The following is a 13,186-nucleotide window of genomic DNA, read 5'->3' as shown; positions in this document are numbered from 1 at the left end:
CGATTTCAGTGCCTAATCTATGGTCTTACTTGGAGACTTCAACGTAGTCGCAAGACAGATACAGTCGGCCGACGCACATTGGAGATATCCAACTCTCTTGGGCTGAAACAAATCGTTATTGAGCCAACTAGGGAGGACCAAATCCTAGATCTGGTTATGATTGACCTGTCTTCAACCGCTACCATCCTCTCTCAGCAATAGTCTAACGCTCTAGACAGAGGTCATGAAGTACGTCTAATCGCCCTGGAAATCAAAGGAGCATTTGACAAAGTATGGCATAAAGCAAAGTCCTCCAAGCTGAAAGGCAACGGAGTTTATGGCAGCTTCTGACCTGGATTGAGAGCTATATACCTATCCATCCGGTCCATCAAAGTGGTTATATCTGCCCAATCCTCAAACAGTACGTCCATCAATGCCTCTGTACCACAAGGCTCAATAATGGGCCCGCTGCTATTCACTGTCTTTATTGATGATCAGGGAGATGAATGCGAGAACACTCTGTATCTGTATGCAGATGACTCCACCCTATTCTGCGAGATCAGATCAAGTGATGACAGCATGGCTGTAACAGCGAGCCTAAACCGGGGCCTGGAGAGAATGAGGATCTGGGTATACAAGTGGAAAGTCACCTTCGAGCCCTCAAAGTGTAAAGCCCTGACTATCTCAAGAAAGAGGAATCCAACTAGACTAGGCCTTTATTTTGGCAACACCAAACTGGCAGAGATGGATGAGCTGGAAATCCTGGGTGTCACTATTGACAAGAAACTCACCTGGGCTAAGCACATTTCCAACACTGCTGCCATAGCTGGGCAGAAGCTTGGAGCACTAAGGAGGGTAGCAAACAAGCTTGATGTAAAAAGGAGAGCCACAGTTACAAGGCCCAGGTTCGTCGTGTTATGGAGTATGCCTCACTATGCTGGATGAGTACCTCAACCACCACCCAAAAGCTACTTGACTCCATACAGAGCAAAGCATTGAGGATTATAATTATCTACACCAATAATTGGTGTAGTTGAGCAGCAGGCAAGAATGGATCTTAACATTCCCTCTTTACATCACAGACAACAGGTGGCTGCTGCATCTGTGCTCTACAAGATGCACATTACCTTGTCCACGCCAGACTTACGTGATCCGACGAGCCACTCGCGCCAGTTTCTTTATGCCAAGTCACACACTGACTGAGCCAGTCTCAAGAACCGTGTCAACCGGCAGAACTTTCGTCCATGTTGCAGTCCATGTTTGGAATGGAATCCCAGAAGACTGTGTATTTGGAGAGATCATTTATTATGGAGCTCAATCCTTCAAGAGCCGTGTACATCAACATCTCCTAATCTGCTGTGAACCACTGATTGGCCCGTGCGGATTGCTACTATAAAAGTGCTTGACATGGTCATTCCTATTGGGCTATTGTTCATCTTGCATTTTATAAAAAATAAAAAAATTAAAATAAATGGAGTAAAGACTTACCTTAAATTCGTTATATATTATTTTGATATAGTGGCTATTTTCCTGCATGAGCCTATTATCCGATGCTCCTACCTTATGGTATGTTTTCTTTGGTTTTTACGGTAACGCACGTGCCCCCCCTTCGGCGGTACTGGTTCTTTGATTGGAGTCGGATCAAGTAACTGCAGAATTCCTGGCGCAGCTCGGGTGTCGTATGAACAACAAGGATATTTCATGTTGGGTGCAATACTAACTCTATGGAGTCGCGAAAGCCAATCGCCCTGTGAATCAGCCCCAACATTGACGACACTTCAACTGCTGGGTTTCGATATTTTCGATATTGGCAAAGATACTTCTTTTGGGGCAGCCTTTTCTTCAATTCACAATGATCTGGGTACCAATTTGGAAATAAAGCTTCGTTCTCTGACAACTTTTTGGATTTGTAGGACTCTATACGAACCCGCAATCCGTTGCAGTAAGCACAATGTGCGACCTTCTTGAATTACCGAGTATTTCCTTTGGAGCCAGCGACGAATTGAACGATAGATCTCGCTTTAAAATCTCGCTCGTGCAATTCTTCCTGACAGTCACCAAGGTGAAGGTCTTGCGGATCTCCTCGAATATTTCACAGATATCATGTGACTTTTGGTTTAGATATTCAGATATATATTTAGATATTCGCGACGATTGCCTTGGCGAGGATACCACTTTTGGGAAGTTTTTTTTTAATTCAGGATGATCTGGGTGCCAATTTGGATAGCGATAAAACCACGTTTTCAGGAAACTTTTTGCGGAGTATGCTGCACATGCATGAACCACAGCGCCCACACTGACAAGGTCGATGCCATGAGACTCATCAGTGGCGCTCTCACTGTGATACCTGTCATCAATTCTCTCTGTCATCCCTGCCGCAAAGTTGAGAAGGGACCCTAAAACTAGCTCAGAAGCGTGACCAGCCTTGAAGTGGTGTACACAGGCCGCATGTACCCGTGGGACTGAAAAGGGGTGAATTTTGCCCCCCACCCCGCCCTTCAACAACAGCCCGGAAAGGTTGACCCAATAATTTTTGGATGGTTCGAAAAGGTGAAGAGCAAACAAAAATGATAATAGGCACTAGCAACCTAAAAACTAAATATGTTATGTTTATTTCCATTTGATTCACAAATTTTACACATTTTTTTACAATTTTGCCGTCCCTTCTTCTTCTGCCGCCCTTTCCTTTTTGCCGCCCCATGCTTTAACCCCGAGTGCAATACGCGCATGCCTTGTGCCCTCACCCGCCGTCACTGAGGACCAGTATTTTCCAAGGAAGGTTTAGTTAATTTAAATGGATCGGGACTGGATTTAGACGCACACGTACAAGAACTTGCAGCGTCGTCGCCAAACTGTGAATGTGGTACAATTCAAACGATGGAGCACGACATCGGTGTCTGTCCAATCTACAAGTCTCCACCATATGCCCATGCACTTCAAGAGCTTTATGAAGACACTGTCAGCTGGTTGTGCAAGGACCTACCTGCCTAGCAACAATGTACCCGATGGACCTTACACACAAGTAGAAGACTCAAGGTGGTTTAAATAGGTGATTTTAACTACATTTACCCTTTATCATGTTTATTATATGAATAATAAATACCATTTTAGTTTATATATGTATCAAATTTATGCATCCCTATTTAATACCGACGATACGGAAGTCAAGTTTCTTGGATTAAGCCAGGTTGTTTCATTAGTGAACTATTTGTCCAACAGAACACATTACCTTTATAATGAAACAAATGTTTGCGTACTACTGGAGCAAATCAATGCAATATAATGGATCTCGCCTTCGTATAATTTTAAGCCAAAGTTAATGACGGCGGCAATATTCCTTCAAAGAATATTCAACAATATTTTGTATTAAATTTCAATATCCTTTTTCTCCTATTGTCAATGAAAAACCAATAAAGTATTGTTATTTGGTGTGTGCTTATCATGAGTAAGGTAAATTTATGCAATTTCCTTATTTGTTTTTTTTAAGACCTTGGAACATGGTTGATATGAAGCTCGCGAGTACCATGATATTATCCGTTATGACAGATAACTGATGAATCCGTATTCATGGTCATTATTTTTAAACAAGATTAATATAGGAATTATTATATTGTTAAATATTTTATGCTTAGATAGTAATACCGATTTAGCGGCCACCGATAGACCAGTATATCAATCAGCGGTGTGTACATTCCAGCAATTATTCGTATGTTTCCTAGCATGAAAACAAATTATAAGACACCGTAGATTAAGCGGGATTTTGGATAGGAAGCACCAGTGATGACCATAATGCTTAGGGAGATATTTTCAATATCATGATTAAGGTCAACAGTTTCATCAGAAAATCGCAGAAAACATGACGCGTCATATAAGCCAGAGCACATTTAATTTCAAGCCTGTATCAATATGCCTTTTTCCGCATGCCCACTGAACTAGATATATTTGTTCAGCGACGCACACGTATCGGTAATAAGGAACTCGCTTTGGTATCCATGTGCGTATTTTGCTTATTACGTTCAAAACATTTGTTACAAAATGTGGTCGCCTTCAGCCGTACATGTCATTGTTGCTGTGACTCTATTTAAATCTATTAACTGCGGAATTCCTGATTCGGCTCGTGTGTCTTATGTACAAACAGGCGATTTCAAGTTGGGAGGAATTTTTCCGTTGAATCTTGAAGGCATATCAGCATGTGGATCAGTTCCAACATTGACGACACTACAACTAGTGGAAGCAATGGTTTACGCCGTCAATGTCATAAACAATGACGCAAACTTACTACCAAATGTGACTTTGGGTTTTGATATTCGCGATGATTGCTTTGCCGAAGATACCGCTCTTTGGGCTGCCATTTCCTTAATTCAAAATGACCAGTGTACCAGTTTTGAAAACATCACAGCTGGAAACTTGGTAGGATTTGTCGGACCAGTTACTAGCACACAATCCGTTGTTGTAGGCGCAATGTGCGACCTTCTTGAATTACCGAGTATTTCCTTTGGAGCGACAAGCGACGAATTGAGCGATAAGACCCGTTTCGAGTTCTTTTCTCGTGCAGTCCCTCCTGACAGTCACCAAGGTGAAGCTCTTGCGGATCTCCTCAAATATTTCAATTGGGAATACGTCTCTATTGTATACTTTGCTAACACTTACGGTATTCAAGCATCTCACGCTTTCCAATCTTACGCCAGAGAAAGGGGTATCTGCATAGCTATATCATTACCAGTAGGGAGCACCCAAACCAGAAGGGAGTTAACGGAGATTGCAGATGCTCTGTACAAGTCAAAGAAAGCACAAGTGGTGGTTATGTTTGTAGGATCCGCTACCGCGAATAATATCATCAAAACATTACAAAATTTAGATCCAAATTTTGCCGATACAATTACCTGGATAGGTAGCGACTTTTGGGGATACACAATGTCTCCACAAACGGATGAAATCTTACCACTCGGTGGTATATTTGTGAATTTTTTTCTCCCGACTCCATCAGACTTTGAAGATTACTTTACTCATCTATCACGAGAGACGTCTAAAGGTAATCCATGGGCCGAAATGTACTTTGAAGATAATAGTGGTTTGGACACCATTGGCGGTTACGTCTCGGTTGGATTAGGGGGTTTAGCGTCAGCTGTCATTGATTCAGTATATGCTTTTGCATATGCTATTGATGATATTCTCCAAACGCTTTGCTCCAAATCTGATGACAAAACTAATTGCTTATCACACGTAAATTTCACTGGCAGAGAACTTCTGGAATTCATTCGCAACACTACCTTTGAAGGTACAAGAGGGCTGTTTCAAATGGACTCAAAGGGAGATCTGAGTGGAAAATATGCTCTGAAGAATCTTCAGATGATAGATGGTGAGGCAACTTTAGTTGACATTGCAATATGGGATGGAGCAAACATAACTCAAAAGTTGACCATTCATCCAGAAAAGATCGTATGGGCAGGTGAAGCAAGAGTGACCGTGCCAGAGTCAAGTTGCCGCGAAAGCTGTCAAGTAGGCTATATCGTAGTTCCTTTAGAAGAAAAATGCTGCTGGGGTTGTCGGAAGTGTCGAGCAGATGAGATTGTCGTAAACAGCACTGAATGTAAAACGTGTGATTACACAAAGTGGCCAAATGAAGATTTTTCCTATTGCAAAAATATTTTGCCAACACTATTAGATCTACGGCATCCTGTAGTCGTGGTGATTCTTCTCTTTTCTTGTTTGGGTGTCATACTTTGTGTCTTGACAACTATTGGCCTTGTTATACACCGTGATCACCCACAAGTTAAAGCTAGCAGCAGAGAGCTTAGTGCTCTTAATCTTTTTGGTTTAGTCCTCGGGTTTGTGGCGGTATTTATACTATTTCTTGAACCAACCTCTGTAACATGTGCTGTTTCGCAAGCTGTAATCTCTCTTTGTCTAACACTAATTTATGCCCCAACATTACTCAAAGTTAGTCGAATCTATCGGATTTTTGACGCGGGAAAGAAATCAGCCAAACGACCAAACTGGATCGGCCCAAGGGAGCAATTGACGTTGTCAACTTTACTCTTATTGTTTCAGGTAAGCCAGATACTTTGCATTGGCAAAATGAAGAAAGCTACGATGCAAGCCATATTAAATGTCTGCCATTTGTCAACAACAACGTATATAGTTTAAATTTAATGTAAACAAATGTGACCTGATCCACTCAGGCCAAAGTCGGAAATGTTGAAAAATGAGTTACTACCATTTATAACTTGCTTAGTACCTTTACTAATTTTGAATCCCCAATGCTCCCAAATACTTGGTCGCGAAGTTATGAACCTTTATTATGTTCATTTTCTTGTGTTTTTATTGTATTTTCACTTATCTTTTGCCTATATCTCGATCAGTTTCATTATTGCAGACATTAGCCAGATCTGGTCACAAATGCATTTCGTATCGTTCATTCTATTTATCTTCAATGTCATGTCAATGAAGTATGATATAAGTCCAGCTGGTTTATGCTCGATGAATTATCCAGAACACCCAGTCCATTATGTTATTACGTAAAATTAATAGTATACTAAGGCAAATTGTTAACGACATATGCTATGACTTTGTACTATTTTGGTTTAATTGATAATAATAGCTACTGGAGAATTGACATGTAATTACATCTTACGATAGGATTTTGTGTTTTATTTTCCTCTTGAAATAACAATTATATCTTGTTTTAGACGCTGAGGCTTTATCGAACAATTTTAACATCAAATTCGCAGAACATTGTTTATCAAAAAATGTCAATTGACAGGGATAACATTATAAACATTAAAACTGCAATTAAAGAGGTTTATGCATATCTATTTTCATCCAAACGCTTGCGCAACAAAAGTCAATAATTATTGTGGAATTAATACTTTCATTTCCCCTTTTGAAACATATTCATGGGGATCGTTTATAAACACCTCAAATAAAGAAAGTCCGCAGTCATGTAACCCGTCCTACACCAAAACCTAATCTTGTTATGACAATTTGATTGATAAAGTCGTGTGCAGAATCTTGTTAGCTGCAATTTGATACCACATTTGCTACCGAAAACTCTAAATTCACAGAGATTGATACCAGTATATGAAATTTGGTGCATTTTCAAAAGTTGCAAATTAAAAACGGACCACGCGAACCTGTAGAGGTGAATGGCAGAGCACGACCATTGACATATTGACATAGCCCGAAACAACCGCTAGGTCATATCGATCGCATCGTGCCCTAGTATTCATCAGTAAATCACTATAGCAATCCATGCGTTTTAAGGTTACACGAAGAAACGTATAAAAAACGTATAAAAGATGTATAAAGTTGTTCTCTAAAACCGTGTTTTCTCAGCAATCAAATATCGCAGTGAGTCAAATGTTGGTGCATGGACGTATCTTAACATTATTTTTGTGTCTTTATACAAATTTTTAGAATCCGTTTGAAAATCCTTCGTTTAAATCATTTTTACGCACCGTGTTCACAAGATCAAAAACACGTTCCATGCAGTTTTTTTCAAATATTCGCTCCGTATAAAACTACGCCGAGTGATTGTTTTCTCCTTTTTGTATTGAACTACAAATCGACCAAAGAAATAATGTTGCCATGGGGAAGAACCAAAAACAGTACCGATTAAATTTTATTAGCCCGTTATTGGGAACAATTTTCGAGAATCTTGTACCACAAAACACTGTTATGTTACATTATCGATATCTGGATTGTGGAACATTAATTTTGATTTCTAACTGCCTACATTATTTCTCAAAAGTATGTCGATTCCTTTCCCATTTGAATTTCACTCCAAATTTAAGCTATTTTTGCAAAAATCGAGGTTTTTCGCCATCGATACCTCCGACATTTACAGCGGTGATGAGATTGTTTATCATAAGAGCCTGGTATGCACTATTCCATAATAGTCAGTTTGAGATCAATCGATTTCATAGATCACTCAGTAGCTCAATCGGTTAGCGCGCTCACGTTCGACTATATATTACTATAGTTTTGAGCTGGAATACTTTGGTACGTATTCGAGTCCCTATGTGGTCCATTCCATCTATTTTATTTTATTTTTCTCTCACTTTTTTCTTTTTTCTTGTGCGTTTCTTTCTTTCTGACTGCAGCGATTGATTGTTTTTGCCCGGTTTTTTTTCATTATATAATTCAGGAATTTTTAGGCTATACTAGTCTAGGCGCGGCCTATGAATATATTTTTACAAATTAGATTAACAAAATATTGGTTGTTGGTTTTGTTACTGTTGTTGTAGTTATTGTTGTAGGCCTATATATTGCATAATCAGGGTATAAATAGGCATACTAGGGCTATTATAGCCTATAGAAGCATTGATTTATTTCGCGACAGATATCATCCAGGATAATTTTAAAAATTGAAAATTTAGAAAATCCAAAGGAAAATTGCCGAAAACGGCTGCCCACAATCACCCCCCCCCTATCAGCCCATATGGTCCTATCATGGTCGCCCCTTCCCTATCCCTGCAACATATAGGATGACTCACGAGCCGCGGATTGTCCGTGTTCTAGTTCAGATTGATACACTATATTGTACGCGTGAGTTCATTCTTTTCTGCATGGCTGTTTCCATTATTAACTTTCGCCCCTCTGGAATCAAGCCTTGAAAATCAATTGCATTTAACCTTAAATTGACAATTGAATAAAGCGCGCACTTGGGATAGTCGACAGGGGCCCATCGTGGGCAAGCAAGCTTGACCATATTGCCGCGCTAAACCATTTCGACCGCGTGCTTCGTTTTGATTTGCAACTTTCAAAAATGCACCAAATGCCATAAACTGGTATCAACCTTTGTCACTTTTGAGTGTTTGTTAGCAAATTGGGTATCAAATTGAAGCTAACAAGATTCTGCATACGACCTTATCAATCAAATTGTCATAACAAGATCAGGTTTTGGTGTAGGACGGGTTGTATGACTGCGGACTTTCTTTATTTGAGCAGTTTAGTTCAATAAAGTAGAAGAGGTTCCTTTTCAGATCCAATTATGCCGGTACTTACTCAGGAATCTTGATCACTCTGTTGTGGTGTTTCTAGATGTTTGACGAAACGGCAACACTGTTTGGTGTTGATGATGTTTCCAAACTTCCTGGTTGCCGTTTATTGATGAGTTGATCGTAGATCTTGTCAAGTTTGTAAGCCCCTCGTCTTTATTCGTGGTGTTCTGCACCCTACTTCTTATCCAGATTGCCTCCTGCAGCCAGCGGGATGTTTTGTCTGCTTGGTCAATGATCTGTGCCTCCTCCCACACAATTACGTCATTTTCGACTGCTTCATGTTCTGCTATTGCTTATTTATAGATTTTTGATGTTGAGACTTTTCTTTGAGCCCTGGTAAAGCTTTTTGTACTTATTTTCACAGTTTCTGATTTGTGTTCTGAAAGTATGTATGTTTTGAGACAGATTGGCACGGGATCTCATAAATTGCCTCGGCAGTCTGCAATGGGTCGCGTTTTTTTCTTTAAACTGTACATTTGTGTGCAAATTGAGGGCGCTATTTACGTATATTTTAAATTTAAATTAGCCACAAAATATGAGTTATAACTTATATTTCATGAGAAAAAGTTCTTTGAAAATCCCCTTGTCATTTGTTAGTATTTTTGCTGATGTTCTAATACCATTATACAAGTATCACCCCTTGTAAAGATGCAAACAAGATTTAAGATAAATAGCGCCATCATTGTTCAACTTTTCTTTAAAATGACTCAGTTTTACATGCCATCAAACATCCGTGATATAGCAATGCACACCCGTGTCCGTTGAACTAGAAAGTTAACATTGCCATCAGACATTGCCATCTATTAAAAAAGAAACGAAAAACCCAATGATTTTTAAAGTTAAGATATCGAACATTCGAAAAAAACGCAAGGGAGAAAAAGAAAGAAGATACCAATGATCTGGGAAATTTATATTTACATTGAATATCGAAAATACGAGAAACCACAAGCATAGGGGAGCTATGGAAAGAAAAGAAGAAGATAACAAGCTCTAATGCAGAAGCACGGACATACATGTACAACCTACAACCTTCCGCACGCTTCTTCACTCATAAATTTTCAAACCCACACCCCGCGTCATACACACCCACATACCTACCCCTACTAACACATCCCTACACCCCACCCAATCACACACGCACACACACCCCATAGGCATACACCTCATGATTATTTTGCTGTTTGGCTTGTATGTTTATATTCATTATGTCATTTTCTATGTCAGCTTTTTCTTCGCCCTACCCAGCAAATACGAAAACGTTTTTAAAACGTTTTAAATAAGTTATATTTGGGGTTTTGGTTTAGGCCAAAACGATTTAATAACATTAAAATGTCGGGTTATATAAAGGTCGTGAAAACATTTTAAAAACATTATTGTAAATAACTGTCTCAAAAAATTGTGCAAGTGAAAAGCGCCCTCTTTGGCAATTAGAAAATACCGTTGTGACATGATACTTACATCAACGTCACGGGCGCAGTCTTAGCTCTCAAATGTCGTTTGTTCTGTTCAATTTGCTTGTTCCAATTTCGAGATATGTTTATTTAACAACGAAAGGGTAAAATCACAATTGTGCCACTTTTACTAGGGAAGAGAGCTGTACATGTAAATCCATGATAGCTGATGTTGATGCGTCTAATGCACTCCCCCTTTCGGGTCGCATGCATTAGACGCATCAACATCAGCGCGCGTGCAATATTTTGTCTATAATGTCTCTCCCAACAAGTAATACGCGTTCATTACCCTATATCATGTATAAGTGCGCAATATTTGTTTGTCTTTTAACATGTCTGAAGTGACTAAGAGAACAGTATTTACCATGATAAAATCATTGACATGCACATGTATTTAATTTTTACAGCAGAATGTGAAATATTTATTTATCTTTTAATCTCTTTTAAGTGGAAAAAGAAAATAATCATTCCTGCATTATGATAAAACAGTAAAAACAGTCAGAAAATTTTTGTATTGTGTAATTGATGCATTCTTTTGATTTCACGAAGGAACTCTTGATAAACTTGATGCTATCACTGTTACATGTAAAGCCCTCTTCCTTAGTAAAAGTGGCACAATTGTGATTTTACCCGTTCGTCTTTAACTAAACATATCTCGAGATTAAAACAGGCAAATTGAACAGAACAAACGGCATTTGAGAGCTAAGACTACGCCCTTGACGTTGATGTAAGCATCATGTCACAACGGTATTTTCTAATTGCCAGAGAGGGCGCTTTTCACTTGCACAATTTTTTTTTAGACAGGCTGTATATACAAATCATTGCAGCTGAGTAGTCACAAATCCTGTCCAGTACTCACACATCCATACTCGGTGTCTTAGGGGCTCCATAGTCGTAACTCCATCTGCATCCATCATTGAGTCTCCATCATGACCTCATGTAAGGATCACGTCTCAACTTCAGGCATTCCGCAGACAAAACACTTTGACTCTCCTCCGTCGACACCTGGATCATGCTCTGGTTGCAACTCCTACTCTGCTGACACAAGATGATTTTAATTGATAAAACGCAAAACATGACATGAAATTTTAGGAGTCATCTGGTCCCAAAGCATGAATTATCTGAGCTAACATTATTCACGCGACAATGGCAGGCTAAATGTGACAAAATCAGATAAGAGTTTGATGTAGGTCGTAGATATGGTGCTGATGAGTTTACTCTCTACGTTTTAAGCATCAAGCTGTGCAACATAAGGAAAGTTGTACAATGCTACAATTGCGGAATCTCGATTCAGACTGGGTGTTCCTGATAAACGTACATAATCATTAGATAGCACGTAGCTTCGTTAAAATGTTTGTAAGTCGACCACATTGGAGAGACTTTCAGAGATCCGCCGTGGACCCCCAAAAATCAGAATTTTCCAGAGTCTCTTCAAATGGTTCGTAAATCAAGGTACTATGGACAGAATATGAAGAAAGCTGACAGTTTACATCCGTTTTGCTATCTCGTCCCTATTGAATTCGCACGGAATTCCTTATCCCCAGTATAAAGAATTCATATTATTTTGTCTCTCTTTACATTGAAATGCATTGTCCAGCTTTTTCATTGTAGTGTACTACATTCCTCAAGAAATCCATGTCAATTGAGCCCGAGAAAGGTTACATTGCAATCAACATGATAGGGTCAAAAGAACACCCCACCCCATAACACTTATTACACCCCCCCCCCCCCTATCTACACACCCCAACACAAGCCCGCTAATTAAAGCCATGTTGTATCATTTCCATAAAAAATAGATATGTATTTATTTTAAACAAAACGTCGGTTTTCACCGTCAGGTATGTGACCCGAACTGATTAGCCAAAGCAAAGAAAATCTACTGTTAATATTGCGTATTTTTACATAGCTTTGAGCCGAGTCAATTGGTGTTTTTTTTCAAGTATTCGGTTTGCAGCCGTTTGCCGGCCTCGTTAGATTATATTGTCCTTGCCACTTTGGTTTTAGCCACACAATAGGAGTTTACACATTCTTTGAACAAATCAATTAAACATGTTAAATCCCGGTTTTGGCCATGTCAACAATAGAGACACCAAAACCCAGATTCAAAGGCATGAGCAGAATGTCTTAACATACTTTATCAACATCCCTTGAAACTTTTAAGTTTCAAGGGATGTTGATAAAGTTAAAATCATAGAAATTAATGACTTACAGACATTGGTCGAAGAAAACTTAATCTGTCTTATCACGTTACGTCACTTTACAACATAATAAAACGACGTTTTCAAAGCAATTTGGGTAGACATTTATATAAAATAATATTTTATACTGAGAATATACCATACATACATACATCACAACTGAAGCTTCGGTACAATTCCGAATTTGAATAATGGAGAGAAGCGTAATAGATATAGGTCAGTTGCTCTCGTGACATTTCAATGATATTGGAATAAATTTGTGCTATTAAAATCCTGCAACAACCTGTATAAATGATAATGGATAGTACAAAAAATGGTTTCCAGGGTAATTGTCTCGATCAGTAATTTTGGTGGTTTATTCAATTTCTTTATGTGCTGATCTAGATGTATATTATATAGCGCAGTCAGGGGCCTCAATCCGAAGTTGATCATGGGGGGGGGGGGCGGGCTTTGAAAATGTTAGGCCCAGTTGAAGTCATTTCATGACCATTTCGTGGTATATCAGTATGCCAGAACGTGGGGCATTTGATATTTTTTCCCAATCTAAAAACGTGGG

The 13,186-nt window shown here is 39.2% G+C and overlaps 2 protein-coding genes across 4 annotated transcripts in view; one reads left to right on the top strand and one right to left on the bottom strand.

Moving 5' to 3' along the window:
- The window catches only part of LOC140154929 (palmitoyltransferase ZDHHC16-like), a 191,682-nt gene that overhangs the window by 16,665 nt on the left and 161,831 nt on the right, over positions 1-13,186 (bottom strand). The window lies entirely within an intron of this gene.
- Positions 4,015-13,186, top strand: part of LOC140168613 (metabotropic glutamate receptor-like) — a 52,063-nt gene continuing 42,891 nt past the window's right edge. The window contains exon 1 of the mRNA XM_072192020.1: positions 4,015-6,030. Coding sequence (XP_072048121.1) covers positions 4,015-6,030 — 2,016 coding nt within the window. The remainder of the gene's footprint in view (positions 6,031-13,186) is intronic.

This window comes from Amphiura filiformis, chromosome 1 (genome assembly GCF_039555335.1).
Source record: "Amphiura filiformis chromosome 1, Afil_fr2py, whole genome shotgun sequence".
NCBI classification, from domain to species: domain Eukaryota; kingdom Metazoa; phylum Echinodermata; class Ophiuroidea; order Amphilepidida; family Amphiuridae; genus Amphiura; species Amphiura filiformis.
Note: the sequence above shows the minus strand (reverse complement) of the source record. Positions and strands in the feature narration are given on the sequence as shown.